Here is a 24,539-nt window from a genome sequence, read left to right on the forward strand (position 1 = left end):
TTAATCATTTTTAGTTTTTCAAAATCTAAAGTTAGCTGATCCACTTTTAATTTTTCTTATATGTTAGTTTTTATAATCTTATATATCCTAATTGAACTTATATATTTATTAATACAACTCTTGCTCACGAAATATCCGGTAGGGGTCGTCCTTCTTAGTTTGGCAGATCTTCGAACGGGTCTTCCTTCTTAAATTTCTTTGCTCAGCTGGGTCTTCTGGGGGTCTTCCTTCTTTGGCTTCGCTGATCGTTTCACTTTCTTTGTATTTTGGTTTTGTCGGTTTTGTTGGTTTTGTTTTTTTAAAAACTTTGGGTTTCTTTGGTTTTTTTTGTATTTACGAATTGCCTTGATTAGCTTTTTGTTTTATTTGTATTTTGCGTTGTATTTGTATTTGTATTTGTATTTGTATTTGTATTTGTATTTGTATTTGTTTTTGCACACCCTAAGCTCCGGTTTGTTTCCTTTTTATCTCACTTTTTTTTATCTATATCACACAGTCACTCCGCGTTTTTAATTTTGAAGGATTTATTCCATTAATTAATTGTCCTTCGGGTTTCGGCACGACGCAACACTTTTATCATTCGGTGCTTTTTAGACAACGTCGCCCCACGTTGGGCGCCAATTAAACAACTGCGGTAGCGGATTGTGTTTTTAAAAAGTTTTTATTTTACTTCGAACTTCACTGATATAGATTTAAGTAGAGGGTCACAAAGGAATTCCGGGCCAAGGGATTGCGCGATCTTAATATTTAGCTAGACTTTGCGGTGTCGCTGCTGGATCAAGACTGATTTGAACTTTCTGATCTTTGCATCGTTGATCCCTTTCGGGAATCGTTTTTCTATAAACATTTCAATTGATTTCGCCATCCCGAGTATTAGATTTCGTCATCCAAAGAGAGAACTGTAAAAGGCCTAAAGTGCAGGATCTGCAGAAAGCCGGGAGTGAGATTGTTTATGAGAAGCCGGGTGTGGGCAAACATTGGTTTTCCATTTAGGCGAGTGTCAAAGAATGGGATTGCGGCGGGGGCGCTTGAGATTGTACATCTTAGAAATCAATTAGGCGGAGGCCCAAGATTGAAATTGTTTTCGTTTTGGAAAACCAAAGATTGTTTACAACTCGTATAAGAGCTCAATGGAATTGGGTACGTTAACTTGCACATAAGCATGTACATACTCGTGGGTATGTATCAAGATTGAAATTATGGTGTTGCAGGGTCCCTGCTTGCCCCAAGTCCCATTATTATTCTATCGTTTCTTTACATTGTTCTTGACGTATTTTATTGTTACTTATCGTGAGCCGAAGTATGCAAATGGGTCGGGTGGAGCCGGGTAGCGGGAGGCAGGGGCTCCTCCGAAAATGTACCAGTTACAATAGTTAACGACATGAACACTACTCGTACTAATTTTTTTATTGAGAACCACCCTCACCCACACCCATACCCACTTAACTTAAATGATTCTGATTCTGATTCGGTAGGTTCGGGTGAGATAGGGTTGTGTTGGGGCTGGGCTTGGGTTTGAGTGGGTGGCGCTGGGGCATTGGGCATTGGGTTGGAGTCGCGTCCTCGCTCATCATTTTATTCCATTTTACTTCGATGTCAAACAAACGGCAACAAATCGCGACCTGACGTGATAACAAATAACCGCAAACGTTGTTGCTAACAGAATGGTTCTTGTTCAATAAATGTACATAATTTAAAGCACCCAAACCGAGCCGAACCTAACCAACCCCTCCATTCCCTTCATCTCCTCCTTCGCTTCCCGCTCAGTCGCTCCTAATAACAATGGCAGACTCATCAATGTCAATTCCCGTAGTTCGCTTTGTTGGCTCCGGCGGGCCAGTTCGATTTGCGGCACGGGTTAACTTATTCCTTTGTCCCGTTGTCCCTGTCCCTGTCGTTGGGCCCTGTCTGCAGAGCTGTCAATTTCGCGGTATCTCGCAGCCTCGCAGCCTCTCAGCCATGTCCATGGCGACAGCTCAGGGGACATCTTGTGCCATGGCTGTCGTGGGTGTTCCGCTTCGCACCGGCAACAAGTACCCGCCCCGGCTGACCATGCGACGCGTCTTCAATACGAAGTGCTTTCGCACGGAGCGCTACCGTCATGAGATCGCCAACCACTACCGCGACTACCAGATACAGCAGCACCTCAATCTCCATCAGAAGCATCCGCTGGCCCACCGCCACCGCCACCAAAGGAGGCGTCGCCGACTGGGACTGGCAGCGGAGGCATCTAGAATGTCCTCCTCATTAGCACCAACGTATGCGCAGCTGCGCGATGTGTGGCCCACCCCTGTGCAGTACTTTCCAAGGTACCTCCCGCCGTAATTTGATTGCATCCATGTTTTGTGGGTGCTTTGTGTGCATGTGCATGGGTATGGGTATGTGTATGTGTGTGTGTATGGTAGGGTGGTGTAGGTTGGATATCTGTTTGACAGTTGCGGCCATAAATATAGGTTGGCTTGACAGGGGTACGGAGTGGGGAGCGTAGAGCTTAAGCTTGCGGGCTGAGTATGGCGGATATCTGGTTGATAGCTTTTGTGTTTCATGTGGAATTTCTGCCGCATCGTCACAGCTCCAGTTACGCAGCCTTGCCAGGGCTTCCAACAGATGACGTGCGAGTTTTGTAAATTGTACGGGCTTTAACTTTATTATATAGGAGAGCAATTGAATGCCTTATATTTGGGGATTCTGTGGACACTGATCGCAATAACTGGCTGCCTGACTACTATTTGGGGGTGAGTTTGGTAAAGAGAGAGATATCTTGTCTAAGGGGCACACAGGGCTCTCCTGAAGTTCTCAAGACAATGAAGTTGCTGGGGGCATACCCGCACATTCGTCTTTAATTATATTACGCGTCGCGGTTCCGAGCGAGCATGGGCTCGGGACGTGGTTGTTTGCTGGCTTGTTTGTCGTACGTGTTTGCTTTTGCCATTGTAATTAATGCTTTGTTTGGTTGCCCTTTCTACATATCTAAATTTGTTCATCTATTTTTGTTGTGGTGCTTCCACTAATTACAGATTCGACGATACGTATGCAGCCCGTGGACGGCTAACAATTTGCTCAGGTGAGCCGCCCGATGAGACCTACAACGACGCAGTGCGCCGAATAAAGAGTTCCCAAAGCGTCGACCAGCTAAAGAAGCTTGTCCAATGCCAGTTGGCCTGACAGCGCGCCCTATGGATCAGCAGCAGTGGGCAGCGACGTCGGCGCAAGACATCGAACCGCAATGATGACAACGTCAGCGGGGAAGACGACGAAGACAGCCACGGCAACGGCAACGGCAACAGCAAGGGCACTGGCAGAAGCAGAAGCAGCGACCGAGAAGGCAGCCATGTCAATTATAATCTAAATATTTCTAATAACCAGGTGGAAAACCTACAACGACAACCCCACAGAGAGAGAGTCGACTACTACACGTATTTGCAACTGGCCAGCGGATATTACGAGCGAGGGTTGCACGCCAACATCAAGTACTTGGAATCGATTGGCCAGCGTAATGCAATAAGGCGCACGTCGCAGTTGCAAACGCCGTCATCTTTGGACCCAGTAGACCGTTCGGGGGAGCGACAAGCGGCGGATCAGAAGTTGAACGCCAGATTGGTCACGCTACTGAAGGGATTGCGGCGCAAGGCAGCCAGTAGCTCGAAGAAGCGAGGGAAAAGTTGTCCGGCAGATCCCATCAGCGTGCATATAAGGCCCTTAAAACTAGCGGCAGACGAGTCGCAGGTTGGCGAAGCGGGAGCCGGTGATCACAGGTCGGAAATAACAAATGCAGTAGGGCCGGCGTCCAGGATTATGTGTGATTTGTATGTCCAGCAGCATCATTCAAAGATCAACAAGCAGGGGAGTACAGCGGAGCTATCGGCAACGACGTTCGATCAGCTGAAAATATACGAGATCATCGATAACCTGAGCCATCTCAGCTTGAGCGATAGTATCGATACTCCGCACCTGCCGCAAATCACGCTTACCGACTGCACCCATCAGGTGGCGCTGTACAGCGCGAGTTTTGATATTGCCGCAAACCAATCAATTGCAGATACCCAACGAAGCCAGACCACCAACATAGCCAGAGCAAACTAGACACAAATACTCGATTGCATTAAATTGGAAACAAGCTAAACAGATACGATACTTAACTAACAATAGAAAAAAGGTGGGCCGGGCAAACAATCCACACAAACTCATTAAAATCAAACGGAGCGAGGGCGAGGGCGAGACGATTGTACCACACAAAGCCAAACCGCACAGCGCGTACGTCAGCGGAAATAGTTTATATGCAAACGACAAACAATCAACAACAAGCAGCAAACGGATTTGGGAAGCGTAACTGCGTCTTGTCCGAAGCTCGCGCTCGAACAATGGTTGTTGCTGTTGTTGCCGTCGACGTCTTTGAAAAGAGCAGCAGCAGCGGCAGCAGCGTTGAATCTGCAGAGTTAGCGGCACCCAGCTGTAGCGGTACACAAGCATCGGCCTCCAATAACAATAATACTGATAAGACCGCTCCAACGACTGTTCAGGAGGCAGAGGCCAACAACAACACGCCTGTCACCTCTAACACGAGCGACAAAATGACCGATGCTGGCAAGGGGAAGAGCAGCGATTCTGTCGGCGATTCTACCAAAGCGGTAGAGCCGGCCGATCCCGCATTGCCGACAGCTCCCACAAAAAGCGCCGTTAGCCAGCGCAATGTGGACATCAAGATCGAGAAGATAGCTAACACGGAGCCGGCCGGCCAGCAGCTCACCAAGAAGGTGTTAAAGCTTGATCTGGGCGGCAAGAGTCTGGACGAGTACTCGCTTAAGTCGCCCAAGTCACCCATAGCGGGTTAGTATTCATACATAATATACAATATACACACACATACAATGTACACGTCCCACACCCTGCTTCAAAATTGAGCTTAATGCACATAAATTAGTTTGGGCTAGCATTTGGGTTGATATTAGGAGTGTTAGAGAACCTCCATTGAAGATTATTCTTGATCCGAATCGGCTATGCAATGGGAGACATTCTTATAAGGAATTCATCCATCGAGTCGAATGAAACTGGGTCAAGATCCTCTTTTAGTTCTGTTTTATTAATTTGAATATAGTTTTTTTTACTTACGCCAGAGATTACAGTGCCGGAAGATTAATACTCCTATTTTGAATGCCCACGTCATCAACGAACTTCCCTTATCATTTATTAGTCGGATTAATTTTTATGTATTCGCAGCACGTGTGCAACATCAAACATCATTGACGTCATCGGTGGACGTGGAGGACCGGAAAACGCTACGTGACGCCTTATATCAGGGTATTTTCCACCGACATCGCCGCACCATCTTCGCCGTGGGCAGCTTCCTGCGCATGTTGCGCAGCCGCAACTCCCAGTACAACACGATCCGCAGCTCCTCAGAGGGCGAGGACATCGACGAGGTTAGATAAGACAGACATCCATGTGTACATACTTGTACCCATGTATGCACGCACATTTCGCACACATCTTATGGGCCATGGACAGAAACATCTACCGAAGTAGCCGCAGAAGTAATAGACCGAACAAGGACGAAAGTCGGAATCGTCCAGGACAGTGCCCAGCCAAGCTAAATGTCGTACCTTGCTGCTTGAGTCGAACTTGAATAGGAAATTGAGCCCCGCGTACTTATTTATTATCCCATGTAACATGCGTATGCAAAAGTTGTGTATTATTAACTGCTTTTTGTACAGTTTTCATTGTCATCGTTATACCGTTATATCGTTATTCTGTTATACCGTTATTCCGTTACTGCGCCATGCCCAAGATCAAAGCAACCACAAGACTAGCCACCTGTTGTGCTAGTTCTGTATGTAGTGCACCTCTGACCTAGTAACAGACCTAGTGGCAGAGTTCTTTTCTCGGATTGCGCTCGGACGGAAAAAACAAGCAACAAGAAAGCAACAAAGACATTGCCCTCCGCGGTCTGAGACAAGCACCCAAGTGCTGCATCACCTAATTCACTCTCTGAGAAGACGCCTTATATGTATAAACTGTTGCGGCAGCTCTACGACCCCTTAAGCTAAACTAAATGTGAACCCAAGCTGAACTTGAAATACTATCGCAACATTCTTACATACATATATAATATGCATATACATATGTCTAAAACGTAAACGAAAACGAAAAAAAAAACAAAACTTTATTGTATTAAGCTCGCATTGTTTTTTTTGTGCCCGCCAGTGCCAGTCGTCATTCAGTGCATTCTTGTGTATTTAGCAAGCTGATCTGACTAAATATGTATGTACATGAGTATGTATGTGTGTATGTATGTATGTTCGTTCTGTCCGACCGTCTGTCTGTCTGCTTGTGTCTCCAGCTATATGTTTCTGATGTAGGAGATGGAGATGCCAAAGCCTAACATTCATTGTTCGAAACGGACCATCCTTTTTCCAGTTGCCAACAGGAAAGGCAGTACACTATATACGTACGTATGAAGGCAGTATGATACAGATAGATACATGTGTAAATGTGTATGTGGGTCCTTTGTGCATTCCTTGGGAAATTGGCTTGTATTGGCCTCTCCTCCCCACTCGTCATCATTTCAATAGATATTTAAACTAGAAATCTTCTGCTTAGAAGAGTGCACAAATATTCAAATATGTATACACAAAATAAATGGTCATTCTACTTGACCATGGCATTTTTATAAAAATTCTCTTTTTCGTGTATGAGTCATTGAGATCTAGCTAGAATTTGTTTTTCATTACAAAGGGAACAAAATTTATAAAGAAACATGTCGAGGAAATGTTTTTAAATGATATATTGCGTATAGGAATAATATATATGTGTATGTGTAGCTACTATATGGTATATATACATACATGGTCTAGTTATAGAACACGAAATTCAACACAATAATTGTTTCTCCCCAAGATAAATGTTATATGTAATTAACATTGATTTGCGGTCCCATACCCACACATAAAGACACACTATAGTATATACATATATTTTAGAGCAATTTTTTGTTAACGGTAGCTTGCATATAGAGCTAAACCTGAATGGATAGTAATTACTTAACATAATAAGATATTTTGTACAGCCAAAACGGTTTTAGACAGAATTGAAAACGTCTTACGGCACACAAAAGACAACGTAGTTTCAAGAACTGTTCGAACTGTAGTAATTTCGTACGACATTCTAATACATCCGATGCTATTCCTTTGATTTGACTCGATTGAAAACAACAATAAAACCATACATAAACCATAACAAATTCCAGTTAGTGCTTGCATTTTGATCAACAACCATTCCTAAACATTGATGATCTCAATCCCAATCCTTTCAGTTTCTCAAGAGGCGCAGCTCGAAGTTGCTCAGGCTTCCGCATATCTTCGATCAATGAGTGCTTGCTTTCTTGCGTGCCGGAAATACTAGGTATACAGTTTTCGATATCCACATAGTACTTAACTTTAAATATTGTTATTATCATTCGAGTAATAAATTAAAGTTCTGTCGAAAGGCCTAGCCCATTGTGGGCCAGAGGCTAAATATGCCCCAATTTGGCAGCGCTAGATTCCATGGCTGGGACAACGGTGTTGGTGCAAATGGCACTGGCATTGGCCATATGCTGCCTACTGGCGTCTGAAGCTCCTGAGGAGGGGAAGAAAGTATGTTAATATATAGACTACAAAGTTCTCCAATCACGGTGCGTTGCTTAACCATGACACTTAATAGTTTTAGTTTCAGCGATCGCTCTTTCTTATGCAAATATTCCTAAGAAGTAAGGCTAAATATGTATATCCATTATTCGATTTTGTAATATGTTTTCTCTAGTTATGAGCCATTATATTCTATCTGTACTATTATTCCGATCGTCACTATAGCCAATCGCTATACATGCATATGTGGCCTTTTGAATTTGAATTTGGCACCAAACATATGTATGTACCACATGCACACAAAAGCGATTGCTTGCGAACTTACAGCTTTCGACTTCCAGATATTCACAGAAATCGAAAATTGTTAAATTCATTTCCACATAGTACCTAACTTTAAGAGTAACAGGTATAGAAAGATTGATTAAACACTTGATAATTGTCAATCGGAAAGGTCTCTTCAATAGTATTTTCCAACTCTAAGTCTTAGCAATGGTCTCTACTTACCGGCGGTGGACTGGCAGCTACCACATAGGTGTCCTCTGCGACGGCCTTTTGTATTGTTGTGCGTATGGCAGCCGTTTCCCGCAGATTTTGCGGCGTTACTACCACCTTGGAGGCATTCAAGGCGGGCAGAACAAAAGGATCCCTTAGCCAGGTCGGTGCAATTACCTGACGACGCAGACGGTAAGCAGCGCCTACCGACAAGCCAGCAGCCAGCAGCAAAATTGAGAGCTGCCACCGCATACTGTTGCCCGTTTCGGATACAAATACACATTGAAAGCTGACGTTGGAGCGAGTAGATGCTTCGAGTCGTGAAGTTGAGTTTTTGCTGGTGCTGGAATTTCTCTCATTGACCTCCTCTTGTTGGTGTCGCTTCTGATTGGCCGATTTCCATTTCGTTATTTTGGGTAGGTAAAGTTAAGAGAATTTTTGTTTGGAATTTTATTTACGAGTATGTTGGCAGTGGGCACGCAAAACCATTTTATGTAAATGTATACTGATCTCAGCCAAGGTGCGGTAAATAAAAATTGTACATAAAGAAAGGGTCAAATGAAACACATGCCGTGTTACTGCCCCGCCCCCCGACGATTGCAAAGGCGAGACAGGAGCCCGGCTGCGCACAGCCTGCTCTAGGCATTTACTTCCTCGGCTGGTACATCCACACGCTCTTCCTTGATATGCACGTCATCATCCTCCTGGTCCTCTTTGCTATTTTCGTGAAGCAGAACGTACTCGCGCGAGCTAAAGCCAAACTTGATGACATCCTTCTCCATCAGTTCGTAGTACTTGCGGCCATCGACTTTCTTGTTGTTCAGGAACGTTCCGTTGGCCGATTCCAGGTCGATGAGGTAGAGACGCACACGCTTTCCCTGGCTGCCGTCATCGCGCTCAAAGGGCACGAGCCGGTATTGCAGGGCGGCATGCTGCTTGGAGCAGCTTGGATGATCTACCGCCAGGTCGACCACCTTGCGGTCGCGGCCCACGAGGAAACAGCTTTGGCGATGTATGTGTAGAGTAGGCAGTGCTGTTTCGCCCTTGAACGGGTACAGGCGCCAGCGACGCTTCGGCTTGCGAGCCTCGACCGGCTCCGAGTATTTGACAACAACTCCATTAACTTTGTTAGTGTCCTCGGTGAGGGCTCCGCTTAGCCCGAAGTTGGGCTTCTCCTTTTCGACAGGCTCTTCATCCGGCGGCGCCTTGTCATCGCCCTTCCTGCCCCACTCGAAGTGTTCGTCGTCTCCTCTGCTACGATTGTCGCGGCGCTGTTGTTTACGACGCCCAAAGTCGCGTCCGTCTCTGTTTGGTCGATCGCGGGGACTGCGGCTACGACTGCGCCTGGAAAGAAATGCGAAATTAGTCAAGGGGCGCCTCGGTGGATGGTAAATCTGTACTTGCCGCTCTGGACGCCTTTCGGGGGAACGCCGCGGTCGCTCCTTCCGTTCATTGCTGCGTGCTCGTTGTCGTTGCACAGGTGAACGCTGTCTTTGTTCCCGTCGACTGCGATCGCGGCGTGTAGGATTGTCCCGGTCGCTGTCTCGGTGGCGTTCTTTTTCTGTCTCGCGCTCCCTTTCCCGTTCTCGCGAGTAGCTACGACTGTGTCTGCGTTGTTTTGTGTTTCTATGGGAATTGTGACGTTGGCCGCCGTTGCCACGGTCGGGACTGTCCCACTTCGAGCGTTGCTCTTGCACCTTCTGGCTGGTTTCCTCAGACTGCTTTTCTAAATTTCTGGTCCGCTTTTCCTGTATTTCTTCAGCGCCTTCTGTGTTGCGATTCTTTTTTTTACTGCGCTTCTGCTTTTTGCCCGCCGAGGAGTTCGATAAGTCGTTGTTGCTGCTACTCCTGCTGCTGGAAGATGAACTCGAACTGTACCGTGATTCCCTTTGCTTGCTTTTCTTGAGGTTAGGCGCATTCTTTTCGTCCATTTTTTGGTCCTCGTCGCTACTCCCGGAATTTTCTTTTTGGTCGCCGGGCGTACCGCGTCTCTTGCCCATTGCTATTGTTTATTAAAGTCACGAATATTAACAAAAAACACAAACTAAATGGCTTTGAAATAGGTTAGGGATGGCATATCGGCTGCTTCAACAGCTGTTTGGCTGATCGATATCCGTTCAAATCGGCTAGAGCGAATGTGAGTTACATCTCTAGGTCTGTCCAGTCAATTTGAAGATGCACGATACGTTTAATCGATACTAATCGATACAGTACAAAAGTACAACATCGCGCCATGTTCATCTCAATGCGTTGGGTAGCAGACTAGAATAACTACGATTTAGAAATTAGGAAAAATAATATCTAATTATGGTGATTATGATCTTAGTTAGTATATAGTCTGAAAGCATGTTGTTTTCTGTCGCGTTACGCCATTTGTAAGTTCAAACAGAATTAGCCGCAGAAGCAGTCGCTGTTACTGTCGGCCGAACGTCGCACCCAAACCCAAACAAAGTGAAAACTGATTTACTCCGCTTCACAATGACACCATTCGATGATTTTGTTTATTTAATTAATCATGTGCTACTAGGCGAAGAGCCGGTAAGTAAGACCTACATTAAAGCATGCACACATTCGTACGGCTGTATGTGTGCATGTGCATATGTACGTGAGACTGAAATCGTACATTGATTTTGTCCATGTGTAGACCATTGAGGACTTCATATTGCTTGTGGGTACATTAGTAGCATTCATAGCTTTCATACTCTGGTGCTGCTTTCCCATTCAGCCAAAGGTAAGTGATTAATCCGAAAAAAACCCAAGTCTACCATCTAAAGTTTTCTTACTTCCACAGGAGCCGGGACCTCATCGCCAGTTCACATGCAAAATCATACAGAATCCAATAAAAGCTTTTGATGCGGCCACCAGCACCGACGACAACAATGCTGCCAATGCAGCACCATTCCCTTCACCGTATAGCACTGGAGCCAAAAGCGGCCTCGGTGCAAAAGGCAATACCGGCGCCGATGCCGGCCTGACCAGCAGCATGTACAACGGAAGCAACGGCAGCTATAGCAAGAACGGCACTGTAGCCATGCACAATTATTACGTTAAAAACGGACACCATTGCTGCACCTAGTGGCCAGCCTAAAGTTGGCATTCACGATTTCGCAGACCTGAGGCTGGGAGATGCTGCTTATTAGCTTAGCGTTCTGTTACCTAATCAGTTCTTTGTATGCACAATGATCAGTGCATCACCGTCGTCGTTATAGGAATAATGCCTGTGAATATTGATTGTAATTTGTGCCAATTGGTTCGACAGGTTGTTAGGAAGCAGCTTTAAGCTGCCGGTTCGCATTCGCAAGCACATTTGAATTGTAATTGCTCAGACTGATTTGTTTAAAAAAACAGGACAAGACAAGGAAAGGCAGACGGCATGCAAACCACCTTGCATGCCCTGCCTATGGTAGGGAAGATTGGCAAATGTTACATATGTGGCAAGTTTCTAAAACTTCCTTGATATCTATATATATATATATGTGTATATGTGTATATGTGTATATGTACATGTGTTGCATTTGTGGAAATACCAAATTAATATACATATGTGTGTATATGAAATCCAAGTATCTAGTTCTAAGTATTTGTGTATTATACAACAAACAAGCATATATTGTGACCACGTTCGCTTAGCCCAACCCCAAATCTCCAAGACATTTGCCAACCCAAAGTGGAAAGCAACAAAATTCTTAAAATAAATTACCATTTTGTTTCGCTGAAGGAAGAACACAGAAGCCCCTTCTAGCGGGAAACACCTATATAAATAAATATATAAATATCTTTAAGATGGATTATATGAACACCACACCCGGAAACCTTACAAAATATCTAGCATTAAATATTTCCCCGAAATCGCGTTTATTTCCTCTGTATTTCCATGTATATATGTACATGCATTCGAATTCGTATTTGTGTTTATGTACACATAAGTATGGCCTATCTTTGTAAACCGCAAAATATTTGATCTCATTTATATACTTATTTATTTGTGATTTGTGATGTAACTGTTAGAAAATTCCAACGCCCCTCTACCACGAGGGGGGGCTGTAAATCCCTAGATCCCTCTAACAAGAAACGAATACGAAAACCTATCAAAGCTGTTGTTTTATTTCCTTTTTATTCATGGTAACAGCAACCCAAGCCGCAACCCAATACGCATATTTGAAATGAAAGTCATGTTTTGTAAAATTGTTCTTAGAATTTATTTATAAATTAATAACAGTGCTATCAAGGGCGTTGGGTAACGCTAACAATAGTTACTAGTGTATAAACACACACATCAACGCAATATCAACAGAAGTATGAAAGAGCGGCTCCGGGGAGCAGCCCTGGTCCGAATGGAGAATCGTCGAGCTGCAGACTGGAAATATCGTGGGGCACTTGGTCAAAAGACCATCTAGATTTGTATGTGGCTATAACATTTGGTTTGATTGGTTTCGAGGGTTTCCCTTCACTTCGCTTAATTCCTAGTATCTCGTTTGGGGCTTTGGTAACAGTTGAAACATTTGTGAATCGTCGTCGTTATTTGCCTACAACTATGGGACTACACACAAAAACATATTTACATAAATACATACATATATACACTGGCGAATAAATAGAAAATTGCAGAGCTTATTCCTTTTCATTTCTTTCTGTTGAAGCTCTCCTGCTGCACTCGTTTTTTAACCCTAAAGACAGTCTTAAGCAAAAATTAATGCATGTAACAGAAAACAAGAAATCAACGAACTCGGAACAAAAAAAAAAATTACTGCTGATGCCAGCACCAGGAGCACGTGCCACAGACGCCCTACCCTACCGCCACTAGCTACTGCAGTCCCTGGGGAAGAACACATTCATCTCAATAAGAATCTGAAGAACGATAAACACTCCGTAGACGGTGAAGAGAGCGATGCCCACCCGCTTGGTCAAGCGGTAGCCACTGAAGCTGAGTATTATGAAGAGGGCCACCGTTGAAATGATTAGTATCAGGATATTGTACTCGATGCCCTGTGTGCCGACCTGTTGCGGCTCCCCACTTCCATAGTTTAGGCAGTTCTTGATGAACCAGGGCACGCCAAGAGAAAGCAGGATAGCCAGCGAGTTGGCACCCAGCGAGTTCGAGACTCCGATTCCGCTTTCACCTGTTAACGACAGTGCATAAAGTCAGATCAGTATTCGAACTGGGATCGGAATCAAGGCTCGTTCCGCTTACCGTTCCTCAGGGATATCAGACTGGAGACGGCCTCGGGCATGGTGGAGCCGGCAGCCAGGAAAGTGAGACCCATTACTATTGTTGGCACATGGATGGCCACTCCGAAAGCCGTCAGCATCCAGACAATCAGGTAGGCATTGCCCCCGATGCAGAGGATGCACATGATGAAGGACAGTGGGTAGAGGCGGCGGTGCTTCATCGGATGCGGGATCAGCCAAGAGAGGGTGAACTTAATCGGGAAAACGAAGATCCACCAGCTCTTCATGAAGCGCGAGGCGTCGTGAGGATAGGCGTAGATGCTTTTTGGCATATCGTCTTCATCGCTGTCATCGCCGTTCCCTGTGATAAAGTGATAAAGTGATAAAGGGATGATGAGAAACAGTTGGCATGGAGCGGGGGATAGTGCTTACAATGCTTGGAGTGGGTCAGATTGGCGGTGGAGGACATCGACGAGGTGTTCTCTGGCAAGTTTACCACGAACAGGCCATCGCCCGTCAGGGGATCCTTCTTCAGCGGAAGCTGTGCCTTGGCGCTGTTCTCCGGAGGTTCCGTTAGATCTACAAGGCATCCAGGATCAGAATGGGGCAGGTTCATGCACATAGGACTAAGTGGACTCACCGTAACGCGTGGAGAAGCAGCAGTTCATGCGATCCTCGATGAATACGCGAATGGCTGGCATGAACTTGTTGTTGTTGAAGGTGATCAGATAGTAGAGCACTAGGAAGCCCATCATAATGCAGGACTCGACGAAGCTAATGCTGCCGCCCCAGGCCAGTACCAGCAGGATTATCGTGTTGAATATGTAGATGAAGCAGTCCCTCGCTATTGGCCACCAGTCCAGCTGAACCGGCTGCCAATCAAAAGATTGAATTTTTGTTTTTGAATTTTGTAGACGTGCAAGTGTCTTCTGTGAAAACATTGAGAGGAGTACATACCTTGTCAATGGACAGCGCCGCCAGGCCCGCCACGCCCAAGGTGTTGAACATGAGCGAGCCGATGATCGTACCCAGACCCATGTCCGACTCCAGGATCAGGGTGCTGATAGTGTTGGTGAAGAACTCGGGCATCGATGTGGCCGTGGCCATAAAGGTGGCCGCCGCCACGTCCTTGGACAGGTGCAGGTCCTCGCAGATGCACTCCACCGTGGGCAGGAAGTAGTCGTTGCATATTATGGCCAGCAGTATAAAGAAGTATACCGCAGCAAAGACATGAAGCACCACCCAGCCCTGTCGAAGCTGTTCCACTGCAAGACCCAAGAAAGTTATAAACGTACATGCATTCATGTATGTTAGGGAATGCCCCACAAGTAGGCAACACTTTCGTTGCTTTCGAGCCATTCGTGGAGAACCGGTTTCCCACAAACAGAACTACATATACCATACCGGAAGAACGGCATCTATCAGTGTCATTTCCAAAAGACATACCTCCGAATAGGTATTAGTAGATATTTACAGGCAGAAACATTAGAAATCTAATCGCTGTGCTTACTAAAATCTAGACACCTTACATTCACCAGAAGAGCTATCTGAATCTAAGTTGTAAGTATTCTGTAGTGCTTGGAACAGTTCAAGCTTGTGCGCGATAAGAGCGCCTACCCAGAGTGTTCCGCACGAATAGACAGTCTTATGTGCCCGTCTGGTACGCTTTGAGTGCAACTACTACATATAGTATACACACACGTAGAGGGTACGAGTATAAACAGAAGTTCATGGCTTGCCTGATTTGATTCCCATTGAATCGTCCGTTATCGGGGGAGCCTGCTGATAATATGGAGTGTGAAGCAAGAAAGGCCGAAGAGTCTGGACACCGGACGCCCCACACTGACAAGTTCAAGTCTATCCAAAGTAGTTTTAATGCACATTCCGCTCTATGATTTGGATTGGGTGCCCCGAGAGACCGATAATGCCCGAGGGAAATTATAGCTTCGGATAATACTTGATCGTGGTTATCTACAGACTTTGAATTGTGCCGACAGTCCGACAGTCCGACTGTCCACATCGAAAACTTACCTGTAAAGAGGTCAGAAAACTCATCCATCGGTGAGGTCTCATCGTCGCCCGGGCACGAGGCACGTGGCAGTATGTCGTAGAGCAGCTGCTCATCAAAGTATCTCAGGGATGCCTCCAGAAAGTTGCTCTCATTGCCGGCTGCAAAAAAAAGAACAGCCCAAAAACAGAATTAATCGTTTAGTCAGCCACTCTGATATGCACATCGGCCCTGATTCTTCCAAGCTAATGGAAAATACTCAACACGATAAGATTAAGCAAGAAAATAATAGAAAAACAAAAACCAACTATCCAACGTCTGACTGACAAAAGCGCAATCCAAGTCGTCAGAAAAACCCGAACTTAAACCGACTATCAATATAATGTGACCAAATAAGAGCTCTTTCTTAAGGAGCTAGGGGGCACCCTTCAAAAGAGGTATGTATTTCTCAAACTCCACTCAAAATTAATTGAGACTTTCAAGTCAATTACATTCAGTCAGTATATATTTAAGTTTATGTGACGATGATTGTATAAGAATAATGGTATTTTATTTCTTTTGAAGAATCTCTGTACTGTGTAACTTAAGGGAGAGACAAATGCAGATTAAGATCTGATTCTACACATGACAGCCATTTTATTCGTAGATCCAGTCCTTGGCAGCTAGAGCCCAGGTGACCAGCTCCTTCTCGTTGAACCAAAGGGTGATCTCCTTCTCGGCAGACTCGACAGCATCGGATGCAGAAGTCACCGCGAATGGTACCGGGCAAGGAATCGGCTGGGTTGATGCCAAAATAAATTTGTATAAAGGTCGGTCGAACCGTTTGAGGGATTTGTATGTATAAGACTTTCCATTTACATTTTTCTTTATATTATCCCACCAACACCAGCCGTTTTATATCGCTCCGCCAGAGCGCGCACACTGCACGAGGAAGAGTGCGTGGGAGAGAGATTTCTGTAGCTGTTTTTGTGTTTTGCCATGTAGAACAGATGACACATTAAAAGGTATGTTAAATTGGCCGAGGATGGAACTTGCTCTATTGAAGAGAGGTTTGTTGATTTCATTGAAAGAAAACAAAAAACTGCCGAAGGTTTGGCAGGAGAAACAAATTAGACAAGCAAAGGGGACATCTTTTAATAAGGTGCTGCAGAGCTATTATAACGGAAGTGATGGTATGGTAGTATGATAGTAAATTTTGCAGTAAATCAACCAACCCCATCTTTCTAGTTTTTCCACATTTAAAATCCAATACCAAGGTGTCAAATCAAGTATTGCTTATTGTATTTTAAAAGGGGGTTGATTTACTAAAAAATTCCTTCAAAAATGCATTCTTTGGACAATTTTGATGAGTGGTACCCATGTACTTGCGGCATTACTTGAACAATTTTAATGATTAGTAGCTGTTTTTGTTGGGAAATAATGGCACTAAAGACTTAAAGTCTTACAATAAGACCGTGCCATACAAAAAATGAAGAAACATAACATTTTAGCAAACTTCAACTTTCGTTCGATATATCTTCAGGTTCAGCCATTGTATCGACACGGCTAAAATTCCTATGAAAGGCCATTAATTGCTTTGAAAGTTCTCAACGTCACAAAGTAGCAATTTTTGCCTCGTGCTCAGTGGATTTTTTTTTCAAATTGTATCCTGCTTAAATTACATATAATTTCAAAAAGTAATAAATATCTATTTTATTGAAGCGAAAGGGAGCGTTGGATAGGATTTCGAAGTTTACGATGTTCTTAATTTATTGCCAATTTAAATAGAACCAATAAAACTTTGAGGTGTAAATAAATAAATCTTAGCCTTGTAGCTTATTTATTTTCGGTGTGGAACTAGCTTAGGTGTGTGACTAGCTTGTACCAAAAAACTCTATACAATAATCTGGTCCTTGTAGTATAGTCTTTGCTTATATGGACTGTGAAATTCTGGCACTATTAACTCAAATAAATTCAATTCGAATGCGTTCTCTTGGACTTATGTTTTGAATGGAACCATGCAGATCTCTAGTGCATGTATCCCTACACTCTTAGTCTCCTTCTTCTTGGATGATATGGCACTCAATGGAGCTACATTTGTACATAAATACTGGCAGTCATCTTGTACTATTGCTTTCATTCGTCACGCATTTCCAAAGTATAATGCTCTGTACTATTATGGTTTCATTATACATAATTCCTTATTCCCACGAAATAGTATAACCAAAAACCCCAAGAAAAACAGAAATATTCCATTCATACTCGAATTCGTGGTCAGATAACCCTTTATAATTGCGTCTTCCAGCTAAGATACCACCACGCCCGCCCCCGCCCCCGCCCCCGACCCCATCGCTGCCCCCACCAGTCGTCGCCAGGGGCAATATTGGTTGTGATTGGCATTTCGATTGGAGTTTTACAGCATTGTTATTGCCATACGTATTGTGCATTTTGGCGTCGCATAGCGGGAAGCGGCCGTTGAATCGACGGTCCAAAATAAATGGGACAGTCATGGAGGCGTCTCGGTCGTTTTTCACATGTTTGTTTTGATTTTGCTTCGTGTAAGTACGGCTATACCCTTGAAGAGAGTCGTACGATTTAGGCAAAGCACGAAACCCACAATCTCCGCCCACATACATACATATGTACATGCACACATACATATGTACACATGCTCTTGATTAGCACTGACATTGGAATCGATAGAGCCATAGGCCATAGCCATAGCTTGATCCGATAGTTTTTGATCCGATGATAGGATTGATGATCCATTGGCATAGGAAACCATTGAAAACCGCTCTGAAAGGGTATTCAAAGGTTCGGTACCGTGCTGGACGTGTCTCTTTATAATCTCTTTCATTGACACGGGGACACGGTGATTATTTTATCTAGTCAGATTTACCAAGAAATTAAGCGACGCTGGTGCACTGCTGGGCGGGGGCCGGAGGGGGGGGCTGTTTCTGGGACCTTGTCTGAGGTTTCTGTGTGTGTGTGTGTGTGTGTGTGTGTGTGTAGGGGGGACAGTTAACGGTTATCAGCACTCTCCCGTTTACACCCTCCCATAAAGCAGCCCATTAATTACTATTGGCTTTTACGATTCGTTTCTTTTCGTTTCCATATTGTTAACCAAGTCCCCGGCGGCTGTGGGGCCTGGGCGGTAGGAAACCAGATTGTGACGTCACTAACCTCTTGACCTGATTGCAGAGATTCGAAATTTCTTCATCACGTGCGGATACGCTCGGCGGATTCCCCCCGTTTATGCTTTGTTTGTGTTTATCTGTGGAGAATTGCGTGCCAGAATGCATCAGCACTGCACCTGCACCTGCACCACGAGAACCACCAGCGACAGCAACAACAACAACAGCGATCTACAACAAGGGCTGCACAATCAGTCATAATTGAATAATTAGATGCACTGAGCACAGAAAAAATAAAGAAGAACACTGCCATCTGGAAATTGAAACGCGGCAAGCAAAAGACAATCGAGGCGAGTAAACATTGGGCTGCAGCGATCGATATCGATGGGTTCGTCCATGTCATCGTTCAAATGTACATGCATATAGGCATATAGGCATTTATGGGCGCGTAGTACATAAATGTGTGTGAGCATATGCTTCACACTCGCGCTCACTCGCACACACTCGCACACACTCGCACACACACGGCCACAAAAGAAGAAGCAACCATCCCATGGGACTGGTTAGCTCCGCTGCCAGATCTTACTTGGAGTCGCGCTGGCTGTGCAAACGAGATGCATTTGGCTCCACAGGTATGCAGCCCCAACTGAAGCTCAGGCCCGAACCGAACTGAGACGTGTCGCTCCATTCTAAGCCAGGCGAAGCTCAAAAACAGCGACCGAACCGAACCGAATTGAGCTTGACTTGCCGACAAACAAGTTTATTGAACTTGTTGCCAGCTGTCCGGCAGAGTGATTATGAGATGCATTGAAAAACCCAAACACACAAGCTGGGAACACTCCAGCCCCAACCTCAGCCCCAGCCTAAGCCCCAGCCCCAGCACTGATCGGAGTAGAGCCATTCTTGAGGGCCTTCCCTTCCCCATTCCAGTTGCGGAAATAGTGGAAATTCGATGACTTTTTTGCTGGCTTTGGGCAGCAATTAGGTAAACGCCATCACCACCACCCACCGCCCTTCGGTCCGCCCCTTGACGAATTTTCCAATGCTCCTGCCCCTGGCCTCGCTCCATGCCCCGCTCACTTTGTAATCAATAATTGCTTCGTTTTTTCTTCGTTTCATTTGCGAGGCGAGGGCAGGTCCAAGAGTTTGCGAAGCTCGTTGAAAGCCTCGCAATTGGCATCCAACTGGCTCCAAAGTATCTGGATAATTGTTCACTCAATACTATTCACTGGTTCACGACTGTCGTCGGCTCTCGACTCTCGGCTGGGCATTGGTTCTGGTTATGGCCAGGCCGTACTTGCACTGGCCAACATAATGTTGGGCTAAGGAATGTGCATATGAGAATGTAAACTGTTAATTAATTATTTAATGAACTGACGACAAAATGAGTAAATTTTGTTATTGGCTAGCTCAACTCATTGGGAATGGCAACAATGTAGGCTAGTAAATGAAACGATGGCTAATAAATTAAACACTCTCTCATATGTACATATGTATGTGATTACGAGTGAGCTCCATTGTTTTCCCTATATATGTACAATGCAATAAACTATCTTACGAACTACAATTCAGTTCACTTTCGACAAAAAGTAAATTAACAAAAATCAATAAATCGTTTTAGTTCGTTTTAAAAAAAATTAAAATACAGACAGCTATACTATATATGCACCTGAGACCGAAATACATCCATATATGCATCATGAATAATTACGAATATTTCGGGGAACGGAGATTAGTTTTGAAAAGAGTAAGAGCAATGAGGTTTTTTAGACTAAAAAAACAGATGATAATCGATTAAAGGAATGTTATGTAAGTAATGTTATGTATTTAATGAAATATCGATGCGTTCCGACTTACCAAGAGATGACTTCTGTTATGCACATGGGAAGCGAGGACATGAAAACAGAATGACGAGAGGAATAATGTTTTATAATGAAGTAAGATTATATAGATTATAAGACTATAAGCAGATCGACCCCCGAAAATAATGAAAGAATATTGGACAACACTTTATAGAGGAACTGTTGGAACGCTTGGGTTGGGTCTTGAGCTTGTGGAAACCGTGTTGCATGGTGCCGTCTAACGCAGTTGTCTGTCGAGTTGGATTTGCTTGCTTGCACCGACCAAACAAGCCCAAACAAGACAATACAAAGCGAAATAAAAATAAATACATGGATAATAATGCTCAAACTCGAAGTGGCAGGCGCCCCCAAGACCAACACCATTGGCAGAGGTAGCATTGGTAGCATTGGTGGCAAGTCGGGTCTGTGGAATGTGGAGGCGAAGCGTCGTGGGGGCAGTGGGAGAATGAATGCAACCACCGCCGAGGGGGGGATCGCTCGGCACTTTGGACTGCAGCAGTTTTGATGATAGACGATAGGCGAAAAGATCCCCCGTGCCGGATGATTGGGAAGAGCCATAGCCCAAAATGTTAATGGATCCGTCAGCGCGAATCGAACAAATTCCTTTTCATTATTCCAGCGAAAATCCCATTTCGGAAATACCGAACGCCAAATGAGCATATTAATCGTATATGGGCAGCGTATTTATAGATCTGGGCTTGGGGTAGAGTGCGGGTCTGCCTCTAGGCATGGTTGAGGGTCTGGGATTTGCGTTTCCAAGGAATCCGGGAATCCCATGCCGCCGCTTTCATTCACCGACTGCCGAGCGACGGTCAAACATGCCCAAACATGCCCCGTGAATCTCTGAATCGCTTTGTGTTTGACAAAAAATAGGGGAGAGCGAGCGATGATCGGCAAGTGAAAATGCATTCATCATGACTAGACATTTCTGTGGTAGTTAAATTTAAGCTTATAGTGCTTTAAGTATTTTAATGTCTTTAATTGGTATCAGACGTGATAAGACGTGTCCGAGCCGCAAAAATCAATCATATATCGAGGAGGTGGCTTATAACGGGGAGGAACGGACATGTGTTATCAAAACGAGCCGTATCTAGAAGAAGTCTGTACTTGTGTTGGAATCTGCAGATCACGGCATGGATCTGTCCAACTGATAATTGAAATAAATGATTGTGCTACCTCGAGTCGATCCAAATCCACGGGCCGCAATCAAGGGACATGGAGGAATGTCGGCTTTCGGAGATAATGAGCCAAGTGCGATTCAAATATCAGCAGCCAGTAGGTGGCAGGTGGCAGGTGGCAGGCGGCAGGCGGCAGGCGAGAGTACATATGTATTAAGATAGTGGATTGCCATGATTTGCTAATGGCATCAGCCATATAAATAGATGAATGTATGTTTCCGAATCTAAATCCCATTCTGAGTGTATCGTAAAGCCATCATAAATCGAAAGTTGCGATGGCCCAATAAATTCGCATAAATCATCGCTGCTGGGAGCACGCCTTAGATAAGGGCCACGCCACATGCCGGCCACTGGCACTGGAGTCCTCGACTACGATGAGTCCATTAAAGTTGCAATTGTTGAAAAGCCTCCAACAGTACGTCCCTATGCTAGTCCCCGCCCCCACCCTAGAGCAGTGGACAAGAGACATTTGATTGATCGATTCGATCGATCCATTGATCTGTCCGATGTCTGTAATCTGTAATCTGCAATCTGTAGTGACAAAACATTTAGATAATGGGCCGGAAAACTATGTCAACCCTGGACACATGTCGACACAAAAGCTAATAAGGAAACAAACATTTGAAACCAGTAGAAACTAGCTGTCCTTATAGGACAGCGCGTGGAAACGCCATGCTCTGCTGCTTGGGGGTCGGCATCCTGGATGGATGCCCTGAATGTCCCTGAATTGAGCTGTTTACAGTTTGTCGACTCACCTGTTGCGTGGGTACTCGTTGCGTGGCTGCCAAATAGTAAGACGAACAGGCCCAGCAAAAGGCCGAAGTTTTTCACCATTATTAAAGCTTACAGCAGATCTTGAAGCCAAATTCAAAAAACAAACGAAACGGGAAAAAAAATCGTAGGCGGGAGGCGATCTCGAATTTGTTTGAATTTTGTTTGCATTTATTTGAAGCTTCCTCTCGGATTTGTGCTGACACTCGATTGGCTTGGCATACACGGCGTATGCGCAACGTGCGGACTTCGAATTCCGGCTATTTCGATTCGATTGTACGCTTCCCGGTGGTTCCTCCAGCAAACCGCTTGGCTGGAATTATATCGCACAACTAATTAAGAGCGACCAGCGCGCGCCCGTCTTAATAATAAACTGCGACGTCGACGCCAGCGCCGGCGGACACAGCAGTGGCAGTGGCAGCGTCAACTGGCAGCGTCGACTGGCAACCGGCTAGCGACTGCGCCAACGCCAGCGACAGCGCCAGCGCCAGCGTCGCTTCGTATTGACGGTTTTATAAAGATATCTTCTCTAGTAAGTCTAGTCACCTCAAGTCAGTCACTTCACGTTGTCGGTTTTATTATATTTTTTATTTCGCCTCCACAATGCTTCGTGCTTAATTCTGCCCGTTTTCCCTACCCTGATTCATGTGTGCTTTTTTTCTTCTTTTAACTGCGACTCGCGTGCATGTGTAGGGTACAGAAAGAAAGGGTGTTTGGGAAAGGGGATTCTCAAGATTCTTAGATAGATACAGCAGCAGCGCGATTCGGCTAGGGGGATTCCCGCACCATTCTGGGCATCGTCCTTAGCATTGCTCATGCTCTGCCCCAATCGAAGCGTACTGGGCTATACCTGAGCTCTGCCGATCTACACTTTCAGATGCGATCGCTACTATACATTATACTTCTGAAGATACATACATTATGAAGATATGCACATACATATTATTATTATCTGGGAGGAGTTGCGGGTCTTTACTTATACATCTTCCATTCTTGGGCAGTACATTTGACGGGTATCGGTATCCGACAGTCGAGCTTTTCGGCTCAAGTTTCTGCCCAAATAGGTACGTCCGTGTGTGTGTAATGGACGTGTGTGTGTGTGTGGGTACGCCTTCCCTTTCCATCTGTGCGTGGAGTCATTAATTGATAAGGAAGCAAAAAAAAAAAAAACAATTGCCTGACATTTTATCAATCTATTGGCAGTAGTCACTAACCGAGCTACGCAAGTACCCGTACATATGGATGTATTCGATTGATGTCCGTATGATAGTGTTCAATGACATATTGAATATCGGTTTCCTTATATGTATGTACATACACACGCATTCACACACACTTATGTATGTACGCATGTGTTAAAAGTCAGTATGTCAGCTTTCATACAGTGCACGATGGGCCCAAAAACCTCTTTTCGTGGCCAAAAGCCATTTTTTAAAAGACCTTAAAGTAGCCGCCATACATATGTCAGAAAAGCATTGATCGCACACAACAAAAAATGCAACAGAGCCCACAGTTAGCTTATCAGCTTATGTTAGCTGTTCTTCAAGTGTTTAGAAAGTATAAGATTAAGGAATTTGAGTGCAATTAAGTGCAGTCACATCAGAGTGGTCTTTATATTTTGTATAAAATAAATCTATAAAATGAGTCAGAGCTAAATGATTCCAGCCATAATATTTAATGCATGTCATATTAAATTCCACTGTAGACCGCCCTTTTGAAATTCAACTTTTTGTCCAAAGGGGTTCCTAAAATATATAGGTAAAAGCTTTTACAGCTTTTTTTCAACAAATACTCCCAAGAGTTCTAGAACACAATGAAAACCGCTGCAGATGTCTTACGTCTAATGGCATTCATGGCATTGATCCTTTTGATCCGGGAATCGATCAAATTAATAAAAAACACCAATATTGTGCAGGTTGGGAGCACACCAAAAGTAATATGCATACAGTAGCGGATTTCGAAGGATGTGGCCACTGATGTTAACTCAATTTAAGCCGATGGTGCGCTTTCCAAATCTTAAAAGTCAGTCGGAAAACGTTCCTTAACTGTTTTGGCCAGAAGTTGAAACAAAAACAGTCAGATAACATGATTTTTGGGACTTTTGGCACAAAAGTTTGAAAAATTAAGTCTTCTTAAAACAATTGTATAAAGAATTTGGAAAAATGGCGGTACGGTAAGGCTAGCACCCGCCTCGGGAACTATGAAAAAGACCATCCCAAAGGAACATCAAAGTAGGATCGTGTTCTTTAACGCTTGATATTAGAAAGGAGCTTATTCAGCCGGTAGACAGGTTGATATTGACAGCAAAACTTTAGGGTGGCGTC

The 24,539-nt window shown here is 44.6% G+C and overlaps 6 protein-coding genes across 7 annotated transcripts; 3 read left to right on the forward strand and 3 right to left on the reverse strand.

Moving 5' to 3' along the window:
* The first annotated feature begins 1,957 nt into the window (after window positions 1-1,957).
* On the forward strand, window positions 1,958-4,080 carry LOC6600713. Its single transcript, XM_026992889.1, is given in 4 exon segments — window positions 1,958-2,309; window positions 3,018-3,144; window positions 3,178-4,023; window positions 4,025-4,080. Coding segments are annotated over 4 exon segments (1,368 nt in total). The 5' UTR covers window positions 1,958-1,959; the 3' UTR covers window positions 4,070-4,080.
* On the forward strand, window positions 3,945-7,366 carry LOC6600712. Its single transcript, XM_026992890.1, has 3 exons — window positions 3,945-4,827; window positions 5,218-5,420; window positions 7,310-7,366. The coding sequence occupies exons 1-3, from the start codon at window positions 4,278-4,280 to the stop codon at window positions 7,364-7,366; spliced, it is 810 nt and encodes a 269-aa protein (XP_026848691.1). The 5' UTR covers window positions 3,945-4,277.
* Window positions 7,367-7,485: 119 nt separating this feature from the next.
* LOC113566592 lies at window positions 7,486-8,484 on the reverse strand. Its single transcript, XM_026992891.1, has 2 exons — window positions 8,127-8,484; window positions 7,486-7,614 (listed from the first exon to the last, which is right to left on the reverse strand). The coding sequence occupies exons 1-2, from the start codon at window positions 8,364-8,366 to the stop codon at window positions 7,486-7,488; spliced, it is 369 nt and encodes a 122-aa protein (XP_026848692.1). The 5' UTR covers window positions 8,367-8,484.
* A 65-nt stretch (window positions 8,485-8,549) lies between these two features.
* LOC113566583 (smad nuclear-interacting protein 1) lies at window positions 8,550-10,151 on the reverse strand. Its single transcript, XM_026992822.1, has 2 exons — window positions 9,519-10,151; window positions 8,550-9,458 (listed from the first exon to the last, which is right to left on the reverse strand). Exons 1-2 carry the CDS (start codon window positions 10,112-10,114, stop codon window positions 8,753-8,755), a joined length of 1,302 nt encoding a protein of 433 aa, XP_026848623.1. The 5' UTR covers window positions 10,115-10,151; the 3' UTR covers window positions 8,550-8,752.
* A 292-nt stretch (window positions 10,152-10,443) lies between these two features.
* LOC6600711 lies at window positions 10,444-12,202 on the forward strand. The gene is made up of 3 exons (XM_002025790.2): window positions 10,444-10,652; window positions 10,759-10,845; window positions 10,906-12,202. The coding sequence occupies exons 1-3, from the start codon at window positions 10,593-10,595 to the stop codon at window positions 11,188-11,190; spliced, it is 432 nt and encodes a 143-aa protein (XP_002025826.2). The 5' UTR covers window positions 10,444-10,592; the 3' UTR covers window positions 11,191-12,202.
* A 93-nt stretch (window positions 12,203-12,295) lies between these two features.
* LOC113566589 (sodium/potassium/calcium exchanger 3) lies at window positions 12,296-22,550 on the reverse strand. 2 transcript variants are annotated; one of them, XM_026992879.1, is made up of 7 exons: window positions 22,200-22,550; window positions 15,315-15,452; window positions 14,241-14,548; window positions 13,924-14,155; window positions 13,716-13,862; window positions 13,306-13,644; window positions 12,296-13,234 (listed from the first exon to the last, which is right to left on the reverse strand). In XM_026992879.1, the coding sequence occupies exons 1-7, from the start codon at window positions 22,276-22,278 to the stop codon at window positions 12,915-12,917; spliced, it is 1,563 nt and encodes a 520-aa protein (XP_026848680.1). In that variant the 5' UTR covers window positions 22,279-22,550; the 3' UTR covers window positions 12,296-12,914. The 2 variants fall into 2 exon arrangements, with proteins under 2 accessions (XP_026848680.1, XP_026848681.1); XM_026992880.1 differs by lacking the exon at window positions 22,200-22,550 and adding an exon at window positions 18,991-19,039.
* Window positions 22,551-24,539: the final 1,989 nt, after the last annotated feature.

This window comes from Drosophila persimilis, unplaced genomic scaffold (genome assembly GCF_003286085.1).
Source record: "Drosophila persimilis strain 14011-0111.01,24,50 unplaced genomic scaffold, DperRS2 tig00000793-arrow-arrow-pilon, whole genome shotgun sequence".
In the NCBI taxonomy this organism is placed as follows: Eukaryota; Metazoa; Arthropoda; class Insecta; order Diptera; family Drosophilidae; genus Drosophila; species Drosophila persimilis.